The 12,733-nt window shown below is 32.8% G+C and overlaps 1 protein-coding gene across 1 annotated transcript in view; it reads right to left on the reverse strand.

Moving 5' to 3' along the window:
• LOC144446982 (guanine nucleotide-binding protein G(q) subunit alpha-like) overlaps nt 1–12,733 on the reverse strand; it is a 77,728-nt gene that overhangs the window by 13,224 nt on the left and 51,771 nt on the right. The window contains exon 3 of the mRNA XM_078136858.1: nt 11,628–11,830. Coding sequence (XP_077992984.1) covers nt 11,628–11,830 — 203 coding nt within the window. The remainder of the gene's footprint in view (nt 1–11,627; nt 11,831–12,733) is intronic.

The raw sequence follows: 12,733 nt of genomic DNA on the forward strand, positions 1-12,733 counted from the left end.
ATTTCAATGTTTTGTCATTACAGCTCCTGCTGCCCTGTGTGGACATCTTTGGCTTCTAACATAATACTGTATATTATAATTATTTCATTTATAGGGAAAGTTTTTTATTGCTCATTAGTTATCTATGTAAAGCCATTAAAATATGATTCAAGCTCCAAAGTCTTTAATGATGATCAGTGATCGTCACTTTTATAGATGGCATTCAATCAACAGGGTTTGTTAGTACTTTGATTGAAACAGACCACAATCATTCATGACTGTGCGTTTTTTCAAACTTACTTACATGGAAATTGAAAGATTGATAAATTATACTCAATGGACATTAATGACTGATTACATGTCACTGCATCTTACATAATATAATTTGACATGAGCATTAAACTACCAGAATAAGCTACACTTGGTTGGTGGATGGTCTATGGAAAAATCAATAAAATTTTCATTAAATGATTGAATTGCTCTAAAGAAAGCTGCTTTTCATCACCTGTTACACATCATGTACAGTGCAAGTGATTCTACAGTGATAAAGTGAGTGCTGAAAGTGTTGTGGCACAATTTCCTACCAACTGTCGCCTTTCATTTATATTGAAAGTTATTTTACTCTTTACAACGAAATAATATCCAGGGTATTGTTTAGGTTAGATAGAGTACTCAGGCGAATCACAACACACTTTAGTCTGAAAACAACAAATTTAAAACAAACGTTTAAATGTTCAAATCAATCTCAAAACATCCCCACCAAAGACATCACCATCAAAAGTGTATTTTATAGTTATGTATCATATATCATAGGCCTAGTGCAAAGCATTGTAACAGCAACCCATTACATGTACATGTATGTATTAAAGTTTTCAAGAGCTTAATATGTAAGTTGATAACCTGGATTTCCAGGGTTGGACTATAACACATATTTATTTCTAGCACACCTTGCACGGTTGAGTTAATAGGTACATTGGCATGATTCCTGTCTCTGAGAGTAAAATATTCATTGTGTTAAATTAATATTTAATATAAATACTTGAATAGTTAATCTTTGCTTGACTGCAACTGATATGAAATCATATTTCATATCTTAACAAAACAGTGGTCAGCTATTGCCAGTGTTTCTATCTAAAACTATTAGTGAATTCCTGCAAGTGAAATATTTTCAAAGTTATTCTGCACCATCTGCCTAATGACCATTAGTTACACAGGCCTGATAACAGCAATGCTAAGACATGTTTAGGAATATGCAGCAAGAAAATTGATCTTATTGAGGGAAGAATTTTCAGACTAAAAACTCATTCATATTAGTACATATTCAGCTAACAATGAACACTTCTTTTCCACAAATATATGTATGTATCTCACCTACTCTTACATGCTGAATGCTTAAGAAATATCAGCGTATGTAAATAAGCTCATTAGTATGCATATCAGTAAAGAACAATTTGTCCTTGTTAAGCTTGATAATTTCAAGCAGTGTGGTAACTTAAACTTAATTGTTAAAAAATTGATCTGTGCTCTTATTTTAGCATAATAATATGATGAGCAATGACTCTACAATGTGAGTTATTATCCTTTCAGAATTGTAAAGTCAAGTCGCCACTACCATCACTAGATAAATCGCAACAAGTACCCAAAGACATTGAACTTACATGGACCGAAGTTAGATTACCTTCGAGGAAACCGCTTCTTGTAGGAAGTTTATATCGCCCCCCAGGCCCGGTCAGTCGTAACTGGTACAACAAATTAACGAACTCTGTTAAATCTAAGTGTAAAACCAGTGTAGACACATTTTTGCTTGGTGACTTCAACCTGGATGCCACTAATAACACAGCGTCTGAATTAATTTCCATAATGGAAGACATTGGCCTCAGACAACTAATAAGCAAACCAACCAGAGTTACAGAAACCACGTCAACCATCATAGATTTATTATTCACCAATATAACATCGAGCATAAAAAGTGGAGTACATCCGCTCAGCATCTCCGACCACTTCATGATTCACTGCAACTACAGGGCAAAACTGCCTAAATCGACACCCAGAACTGTGAAATCCAGGTCATACAAATCGTTTGATAGCCAATGCTTCAGGAATGATCTCAGGAAATTTCCATGGCACAATCTGATTAGAGCTCCCGACATCAACGTTGCTTGGTCTGTCTTCAAACAGTTCTTCATATCAATAAGCGACATCCATGCTCCCTGGCGGATATCTAGAATCCGAGGCTACACCACTCCATGGCTCACCGATGACATCAGAAAGCAAATATACAAACGAGACAACCTAAAGAGGAAAGCCAAACTAGGCCAAAACACTTATGAACAATACAGATCACAGAGAAATAAAGTTACAAAAATCTTGAAAGATGCAAAATCTGGCTACTATAACAAAATTATCCTTGAAAACATGTCACAATCTGATAAACTGTGGTCAGCTGTCAAAACAACTCTACCATCAACCAAACAATCTTGTACCATTAGTAGCGTAGAGGTAAATGGTGTTAACATCACTGAACCCATTGGCATAGCCCGTGCATTCAATGATTTCTTCTCCACGATAGGTAAAAAACTGGCAGACAAATTTAAAAGTAAACCAAACATCGTGAACTCTAACAACAGCACATTACGTTTTAAATTTAATCCCACCTGTGCCGAAAAAGTGCAGAAACTGCTTGAAAAATTATCTGTTAAAAAAGCCCATGGTATTGACGGTATGTCACCAAAACTACTGAAAGAAGCTGCGCCAGTGATTTCGTGGCCTCTAGCTACTATCTTTAACTATTCTCTATCGTCTGGGGAAATACCAGACGAGTGGAAAATTGCCAAGGTTTGTCCTGTTTATAAAGACGGACCGGTTATAGACACATCTAACTATAGACCTATATCTTTGTTATCAATTTGCCTGAAAACCTTTGAAAAAATAGTCCATGAACAGTTGTACAATCATTTAACTATCAACAATCTTCTCAGTGTTTACCAGTCAGGTTTCAGACCGTCCCATTCTACTGTTACAGCTCTTATTGACGTCACAGATTACATATTAGATAATGCACACCAGGGCCTTTATACAGGAGTTGTCTTTCTTGACTTAAAGAAGGCTTTCGATACCATAGATCCCCATCTTCTCCTAGACAAGCTTTCCAATATTGGACTACGAGAAAATGAACATCTATGGTTTAAGAATTATCTTTTAAATAGAAATCAATGTGTATCTCTTAATGGAGTGACCTCAGATCTTCAGCAAATCGAATACGGTGTCCCTCAAGGTTCCGTTCTCGGTCCGCTACTATTCATTATCTACATTAACGACCTTCATTTGCATGTTGAAAACTCCAAAGTTATATTGTACGCGGACGATACAGCGCTCTTTTATGCCTCAAAAGACACTAGTGAGGTTCAACAAGTTCTACAGAGAGATCTGAGCTCAGTCCATTCCTGGCTTACCGCCAATAAACTTACATTGAATGTCAAAAAAACTAAGTCGATGATTTTTAGAACAAAGAAAAGAGTCCACAAGGTGCCAACAAATCTCAATATTAAAATTGACGATGAACCCTTGGAGCAGGCTGATGCATTCAAATATTTAGGTATTTGGTTCGACCCGTTACTATCCTGGGAATCGCACGTTAACAAAACTATAACCAAAATATCACAGAGACTAGGAATAATACGTCGTATCAGAAATTGTCTTCCGCAGCAAACAGCGAAAATGCTGATCGAATCAATGATACTACCAGTCTTTGACTACGGTGACGTAGTCTGGTCAAATTGTAATTCTACTTTATTATGTAAACTTGAACGTCTTTTAAACAGGGCGGGCAAAACTATTATTAGGTGTCCAATCAGAACGTCATCAACTAAAGTTAGGCAGACATTAGGATGGCCTTCTCTCGTTGAGAGACAGCAATTCCATTTAAGTACGATGGCCTACAATTGTTACCACGGCAATGTCCCCACATATCTACTTAACTGTTTTACCCCTCTTTCAGCCGTCCATAGTCATAACACAAGGCTTAGCAAAGCAAATGGTGTTTTCATTGCTCCAGCAAAAAATAACTATGCCCTACGAAAGTTCACTCACAGGGGTGGAAATACCTGGAACTCCCTACCAGACAACCTGAAAACAGCTGAAAACACTAGTATATTTAAAAGGCTATACAAAACCCACTACTTGGACGCTCAGCCCATGTAGCCAGGTGCTAAAACGTCACCTGGTTTTTCAGCCAGGTACAAGAAGAGTTATCACCAATTGTCTTAGTTTCAGCTGTTTCTGTCCCCTTGTTCAGTCATGTAACTTTGTATTCATTGCAGCCGTTTGCGAATTCTTTGTCACTGCTGTTGTGTGTTAGTTCACAATTCGCTCATCGAGTATTTTTTTTTCTCACATTAATTTATTGTGCAGTGTTTTGCTTTCGTTCTGTCTGAGCATGTGTGTATGATTTTTTTTTTGTCCAGTGTGAGGGCCTCAACGGAAAGAAGTGTTTCACTTACTTTTGTACTGTAATACTTACTTGAGCTACCCTGAATAAATATATTTTATTAAAGAGCACTACTATATCTTGTAAAATAATCATCTCCTGAGGTTAATTACGAAAATATATCAGCCAGAAAATTGATTGGAATTAATTTGCATGTATAAATTTCTGTCACACCACAGTTAGATTGATAGTACTGTAGATGATAGCCAGTCAGTATATCTCTGTATATTTTTGAAGTTTTTTAAAAAAGATTTGTTTCAAAGGTAGAATCGTAACAAGACATTTATGCAAGGTATGAATGAAGGAAATTACTTATGGCACAAGAAGACATCTATAGACATTATATACCGTATACCATATATCCCTTTCTTCAACTTTGGTCTCCTTTCCTTAATTTACATAACAACTGCAACTATGGTTTCATACTGCTAGGTTACAGGAAGGGACTATATGTGTATAATTACAGTGTGTTGAGGCTTACTATATATGCAAAGGTATTTTGCAGTTTGTATCATTCTTCACTTAACTGTAATTGGTGCTATCATGTAGATAAATCAACTGTAAATTATACACTTTATAATGTATGAGTTGTAATGACAGCGTAATTTCAACATCATAGGATCACTTTTACACACGTAATGCATGAGTTGTAATAATGGTGTAGTTTAAACAACATAGGGATAATTACAAAATGCTATAAAAACAAATTATACACACTTAATATATGAGTTGTAATTACTGCGTAATTTCAACATCATAGGATCACTTTTAAATGCTATATAATAACAAATTATACACACATAATGAATGACTTTGGAATTATGGTGTAGCTAAACAACAGAGGGATAATTACAAAATGCTATAAAAACAAATTATACACATTTAATATATGAGTTGTAATTACTGCGTAATTTCAACAAGTTAGGAGCAATTGCAATTGCTATAAACACAAATCTTATGTGTAATTGTACGTTGATATTATATTACATTGAAAATCTAGCTGCTTTCTGTACTTTAAAGTTAAATGTTTTAACCAATTTGGACCTCTTTGATCTAGTTTGCTCATCACAATGACAAGAGAAAGGCAATATGGATCAAATCATAACTGTTGCATTTTATTGCATCTTGCTTGTATGAAAGTTACAGTGTGGATCATAATCACATTAATATAACATATTACCCAAACAATGATTGTGTAAGGTTATGACATTGGGTAATGGAGTCTGGATAGATAAACTCTGATAAAACTGCCTGAGGTATCCTGGTCAGCTATGTTTTATCTCCTTATCATCTTTAACAAAAAAACACTGCCAAAGGATATACTTTAAGTTTATACACATTAAAATATAGTTTTATTATATTGAGGTAATTGCTATTAATTATAATATAATGAATTGTTTTGGACTGATTGTTTATGTGCCCCACATTTCATTGATTTATTTGGAATGTCTAAATTACATATATAAATGACAATGGCTGGGGGAATATTTCATTCGTAGATTCATGTTATATTGAATAACATTTACAAGTATACTGAAATTAAATTAGCAATACATGTTTGATAGGCTAATTAAGGAACATATATTTGGCTAATTTCAGAAGTCAATAAAGGAACATATATTGGGTCAATTTCAGAAGGTAATTAAGGAACACGTATTGGGCTTACTTCAGAAGCTAATTAAGCGACTTATATTGGGCCAACTTCAGAAGCTAATTAAGGAACATATTGGGCTAACTTCAGAAGTTAATTATAAAGGGACATATTGGGCCGACTTCAGAACCTAATTTAGAAACATATTGGGCCAACTTCTGGAGCTAATGAAAGAATATATTGGGCCAATTGAGAAGCTAATTAAGAAACATATATTGGGCCAATTGAGAAGCTTATTGAGGAACATATATTGGGCCAACTTCAGAAGTTAATTATAAAGGGACATATTGGGCCGACTTCAGAACCTAATTTAGAAACATATTGGGCCAACTTCTGGAGCTAATGAAAGAATATATTGGGCCAATTGAGAAGCTAATTAAGAAACATATATTGGGCCAATTGAGAAGCTAATTAAGAAACATATATTGGGCCAATTGAGAAGCTAATTAAGAAACATATATTGGGCCAATTGAGAAGCTAATTAAGAAACATATATTGGGCCAATTGAGAAGCTAATTGAGAAACTTATATTGGGCCAATTGAGAAGCTAATTAAGAAACATATATTGGGCCAATTGAGAAGCTAATTAAAGAATATATTGGGCCAATTGAGAAGCTAATTAAGAAACATATATTGGGCCAATTGAGAAGCTAATTAAGAAACATATATTGGGCCAATTGAGAAGCTAATTAAGAAACATATATTGGGCCAATTGAGAAGCTAATTAAAGAATATATTGGGCCAATTGAGAAGCTAATTAAGAAACATATATAGGGCCAATTGAGAAGCTAATTAAGAAACATATATTGGGCCAATTGAGAAGCTAATTAAAGAATATATTGGGCCAATTGAGAAGCTAATTAAGAAACATATATTGGGCCAATTGAGAAGCTAATTAAGAAACATATATTGGGCCAATTGAGAAGCTAATTAAGAAACATATATAGGGCCAATTGAGAAGCTAATTAAGAAACATATATTGGGCCAATTGAGAAGCTAATTAAAGAATATATTGGGCCAATTGAGAAGCTAATTAAGAAACATATATAGGGCCAATTGAGAAGCTAATTAAGAAACATATATTGGGCCAATTGAGAAGCTAATTAAGAAACATATATTGGGCCAATTGAGAAGCTAATTAAAGAATATATTGGGCCAATTGAGAAGCTAATTAAGAAACATATATAGGGCCAATTGAGAAGCTAATTAAGAAACATATATTGGGCCAATTGAGAAGCTAATTAAAGAATATATTGGGCCAATTGAGAAGCTAATTAAGAAACATATATTGGGCCAATTGAGAAGCTAATTAAGAAACATATATTGGGCCAATTGAGAAGCTAATTGAGAAACTTATATTGAGCCAATTTCTGAAGCTAATTAAAGAATATATTGGGCCAATTGAGAAGCTAATTAAAGAATATATTGGGTTAATTGAGAAGCTAATTCAAATTAATAAGAAACATAATTATATTGGCCCTACTTCTGAAGCTAATTAAAGAATATATTGGGCCAACGGAAGTTGATAAAGATACATATATTGGGCCTATTCAGAAGGTGAGAAGGTAATTAAGGGACCTATTGGGCCAACTTCATAAGCAAATAAAGGAACATATAATGGTACAAATTCAGAAAGTAATTAAGGAATATATATTGGGCCAACGGCAGACATTATTTTATTGAGTTAATACACCAACCTCATCTAGTTTATTAAGTTTGTGTTATGTCTTGTATTAAATGAAAATATTAAAATCTCTGTACAGCATTGACATGTTTGTAAGGTCGTATTTTCTGTATGATCGCGATGCCAACAACAATTTTGGATGCATCCCAAAATTATGTTCTCACATCATTTATTCAGATTTACTAAATGACATACAACAAATTGCATGATTACCAGTGATGATCAAACATGATTAAAAAATAGACATATACATTGGATTCTTTAGATAAAAACATGACACAGAAATATGTTCAGGTCTGCCCATACCCCAACATCAAAACTGGAACTTTTCAAAACTATTTGTTTTGTCATTTACTCATTTATGTTTATATTTTCCAGCTCACCCTGTTTGTTATTAAAACAATCTTAAGCATTTTTAGACTTTAGTTAATATACATGTACAGGGTCGTAAAGTGAGCAGATCCATGAAACCTGAAAAATACAAGAGGAAATATGATATCCAAAGGGGCCGTAAGTTTTCATTTTCTAATTTTGATCACACTGCCTCAAGTGATTATAACTTTCAAAAAGACATTATATCCCAAGGTATTTTTACCAGAATTTTGAATCATTCATTCAGGAATGAGAAATGATTATTTTTTAGACAGCTGTATCATTTGGGAGTTTGAAGTAACCTTTGAGGTTATCGGTGCACTAAAGGGAATTTCTCACAAAGTCAGAATATGACACAATATCTTCTATAACCCTTACCTTTCAATATATTGAAAGACTGGCAGTTTAATTGCATTTCAACTCAGATTTAATAGAAATATAATTACTCTGTAACATAATGAAATATTTTCTGATTTGTGCCATTTTTAAATACAAGGACATCATCAAATATATTGAAAATACAATCAGAAATACAAGCATATTTTATTTAATTCCAAGCGTGATATAATTTTCACAATACTTTTATATATATATATATATATATATATATATATATATATATATATATATATATATATATATATATATATATATATATATATATATATATATATATATATATATATATATAATTCATTGATATAAAATTGAATATTTCTTTCAAAATACTGTAAACCTGGATATTTTCACCACTAGCAAATTTTGCAATTTTACAGTCTTCAACTAGTTCTCAAAGTCTTGCAGGATGGACTGTATGCTTGTATGCTTGTAGCCACATTTGGCATTTAGTACAGTAGAAGACAAGACAAGACAAGGCAAGACAAAAGACTAATTTTTAAATCTTTCACAACAATTTCAAAGTTTACAGTAGTATATGTGCTATTGATATGTGTGCGACTATTTCTATTACATAAATTGTATTTTGTTATATCAAAATTCAATACTGTTTAATAATAAATACTACCCTGCAATTAATTATCAAATCTAACTATATAAAAACATCTTAAATTCAAGAATCTTACATTGAAATTCAACATTTAGAAACAATAGATTACAAATCTGTACATGTGCTAGTTTCAATGAAAGATCAGATCACATATTCAAAAGGTGTACTGACTGAGTTTCTTTATAATAACTTATTCTCAGTGTCAATCGATTGTTCATTTTTTCTCAGGGTAATCCTGGATATAATCTTCAAGTTTATTCTCTACAATGTACATATTTTTTTAAAATGGTAATCCTTATAGGAATCTAAGTTTAATCCTTTTTGTTATTATATTCCGGGACAGTTGGTAAAATCGACTGCCCTTCAGAGGATATTAGAATATGATGGAAATATTAAAATATCATACAGGGCCACATGTAGTATGTATGGTATGCCACATTGGGCTGACTCCCCTTTCACACTATGAGCAAGGCTGCCGAAGGTGGCAAAACATGACTGTCTTACAGACTGGAGGGGGGAGGTAACTTGACTGACAAAAAATGTTGTAAGTGTAAAATGTGAAATAAGCTATTCTGGTTATTAGGCATAAACATTAAGTCAAGGAAATATTGATGACTATCTAATATTATCTTTTGTGTCTACTTTAATAATGAAAAGATGTGAATCTGAGTCTTGTTGAACCACATGATGTTAAAGCTAAGATGCTAAAATGCTTACACCAGATTCTACATATTTCCATTAAAAGGTTTCCGATTTCTAGAGTTTGAGAAATCTGCTGCAGTATTAAAATCAAAGGCAAAAAATATTGAAAGAGCTCTTTCTAATAAACAAGTCTTTGTCAAAGACATACACCTCAAAATTTCAACTCAGTAATTCATATTCTGGATTTTCTGAAAACTTCATTCCTTGGGGCTAAAAACCCTTGAGATTTATGTGCATTTTGCTTAGAACTACGGAGCCACTCATTTTGCAGCCAAGAAAATAATGTTCTCTTTCCTGAGGATGGAGATTTTGACTTAAAATTAATGTGAATTAAATTTTATTTTCCCTTAACACACTGGCTAGCAACAGGATGGCAAAGTGCATGATAAAGGAAATGGACCTTTTATTGTTTGACCAATAAATTACTTTTTATGTAATAAAAATGTTTAATGACAAGTATAAAATTGTCAGATATATATATCATAAATGCCATATCCTGTAATAGATTATTCAATATGAAATTATCTTGTACTTGAAAATATATTTCACTATTTATTATATATCTGATTTTGTTGTGACTAAAATTGAATTCAAATTCTAGACGTATCATAATTCAATACCACAATGTTTTATGATGAATATCAAGGAATCTATTATCTTGACACAGTCATACATGTATGACAAAATCAGCTGGTCATAATTGCGAATGTCACGATTTTTCATGGCAGTATGGTGTATGGACAGGATAACGTTGCTATATTTTTCTTTATATACACACCACATAAATATGTCCGCATACTGGTAGGGTACATGGTATAATATAATACTTTATACAATTATTAACTCAGTGTTACATAAGATCTTTTAATCAAAATCAGTAAATATTTGAAACACCAATAATAACTAAACTGAGAAAACGAAGTACTGGTTAATTCTGTCGTCTCTGAGTATATTATGTAGGCCAATTATTTTTCAGCGCTTGTGCATTTGCGCAATAGTGGGAATTGGTGGTGAAAGGGTTAATTTGAATTTAGTGTCCCAGTGGTAACTATAAGTATGTCCAAATCAGAAACACTATAGAGTTTCAATTAGATGACATGATTTTTTTTGCATCTCACACATTTTTTGTTGTGAATTTACACAAACAAAATACAGGTACTGGTTGCAGTGCACATGCATGCCATGCACATGAACTGTTACATTTTATCTCACAGTGAACACAAATAAACTCTGTTTTGTGTTTGAATCTTTTTGTTGCATCCGACAGTTATGTTTGTGTTGTTAATTGTTTGTCTCCACAGCGATATGCTTGATTGTTTGCATGTATTTTGTTGTGTTAAAGACATAAAAACCATCATTTGAAACTCATAGTCAGTTTGGTTTGGTAGTACAATACAATTTCTTTACATGTAAACAATCTTTTCATTTCTAAAATTTGCAGATTCTGCATTTAAGGCTAACAAACACACAAATTCTTATTATTTGAAATAGACTAGGCATTTCACAAATATAACAATCATTTGATATTTTGGTCTCCATACTTAAATTTCATTCCACACACTACACACGCATTAATACCCTAGGTGAACACGAGAATCATGACTGAACCTTCTCATTTTGTATTGACCTTCTGGCATGATTGAGGTAAATGAGCTGTTGGGACATGCATAAGATATTGTTACACTTGAAGAGATGACATGACCCAGGGCTAGAATACAATACAATTGATGTCTCCATGTATACTTACTATTTAGATGACTCTGCTAGATGAAATAGATGTCTCTGAAGGAAACATCTTTGAATTCCCCCATCTCTCCAGACAGATTCTATTTTATCTCTTTCATCTCTGTCAATGGGTTTACATTCCCTGCATTCTATGATCTTGGAGCCACAGCAACAATTCAGATTAAAGTTAGTAAATTCGTCTCCACCTAGATCGTCAGCCAGGAACTGGTGAAATATAATACAAAGTTGTATATCTGTATTATGTACTGGTACATACACAAAATGTACTATTGATACATACACAGCATATATATATACATTGATATATTAATATATACACAGAAGTACAAACATGAACAATTGTTAGTCCCAGTTTTATCAATTTTTACAAAAAAAATCTTTTATGTATTTTGAACACTTGACGAAGAGACATAGGACCACAATGCAGTGTAATTGATAAAACAATTGATTGTGTCCGTTATCATCATATCACAATCGATTGTTTTATCAATTACAAACCTGACTAAAGAGAAATATAAAGCTCATGTCAGAATCTCCCATGGTGATGATCTTTCATATTAAACATCAACTTCAGCTTAGGATTAAAACTTTGTAGGCTTTGTTGTCTGGTACAGCTATATACAGAAAAAGTTGTGAAGAACGAAAGATTGATCTTCATTGGCTCCACCGATAAGGTAACATTAATGTGGAAAACCTGACATTGCAACCCTGCCGTTTACATATTACAGAGATTTTAATGCAACAATACTGGCCAACTTCAGCTTTTAGCTGACAAAAACATTTATATAATTAATTATGATACAATGGAATCTTTCATCAAAATCAAATTTATATTTAATATATTATTAATAATATAAATATTACCTTATTTTGTATGTATTGTTGGTTTTATACATAATATCAACAAATTATTACCCTGAGAATGATATTATTGGTTTTAATTAGTAAAATAATCTTTATCTACAATCACTATACTTTGTCCTATTTTACAATAACCTGTCTAAGATATCATATATTGTATCTGATCCTGTATCTTCGTTCTCCTATTTCTATTCTGTAAGCACACAGCATGGATTCCCTGTCATTGTTACATTTCTCATTACGATA

Source organism: Glandiceps talaboti, chromosome 15, assembly GCF_964340395.1.
Source record: "Glandiceps talaboti chromosome 15, keGlaTala1.1, whole genome shotgun sequence".
In the NCBI taxonomy this organism is placed as follows: domain Eukaryota; kingdom Metazoa; phylum Hemichordata; class Enteropneusta; family Spengelidae; genus Glandiceps; species Glandiceps talaboti.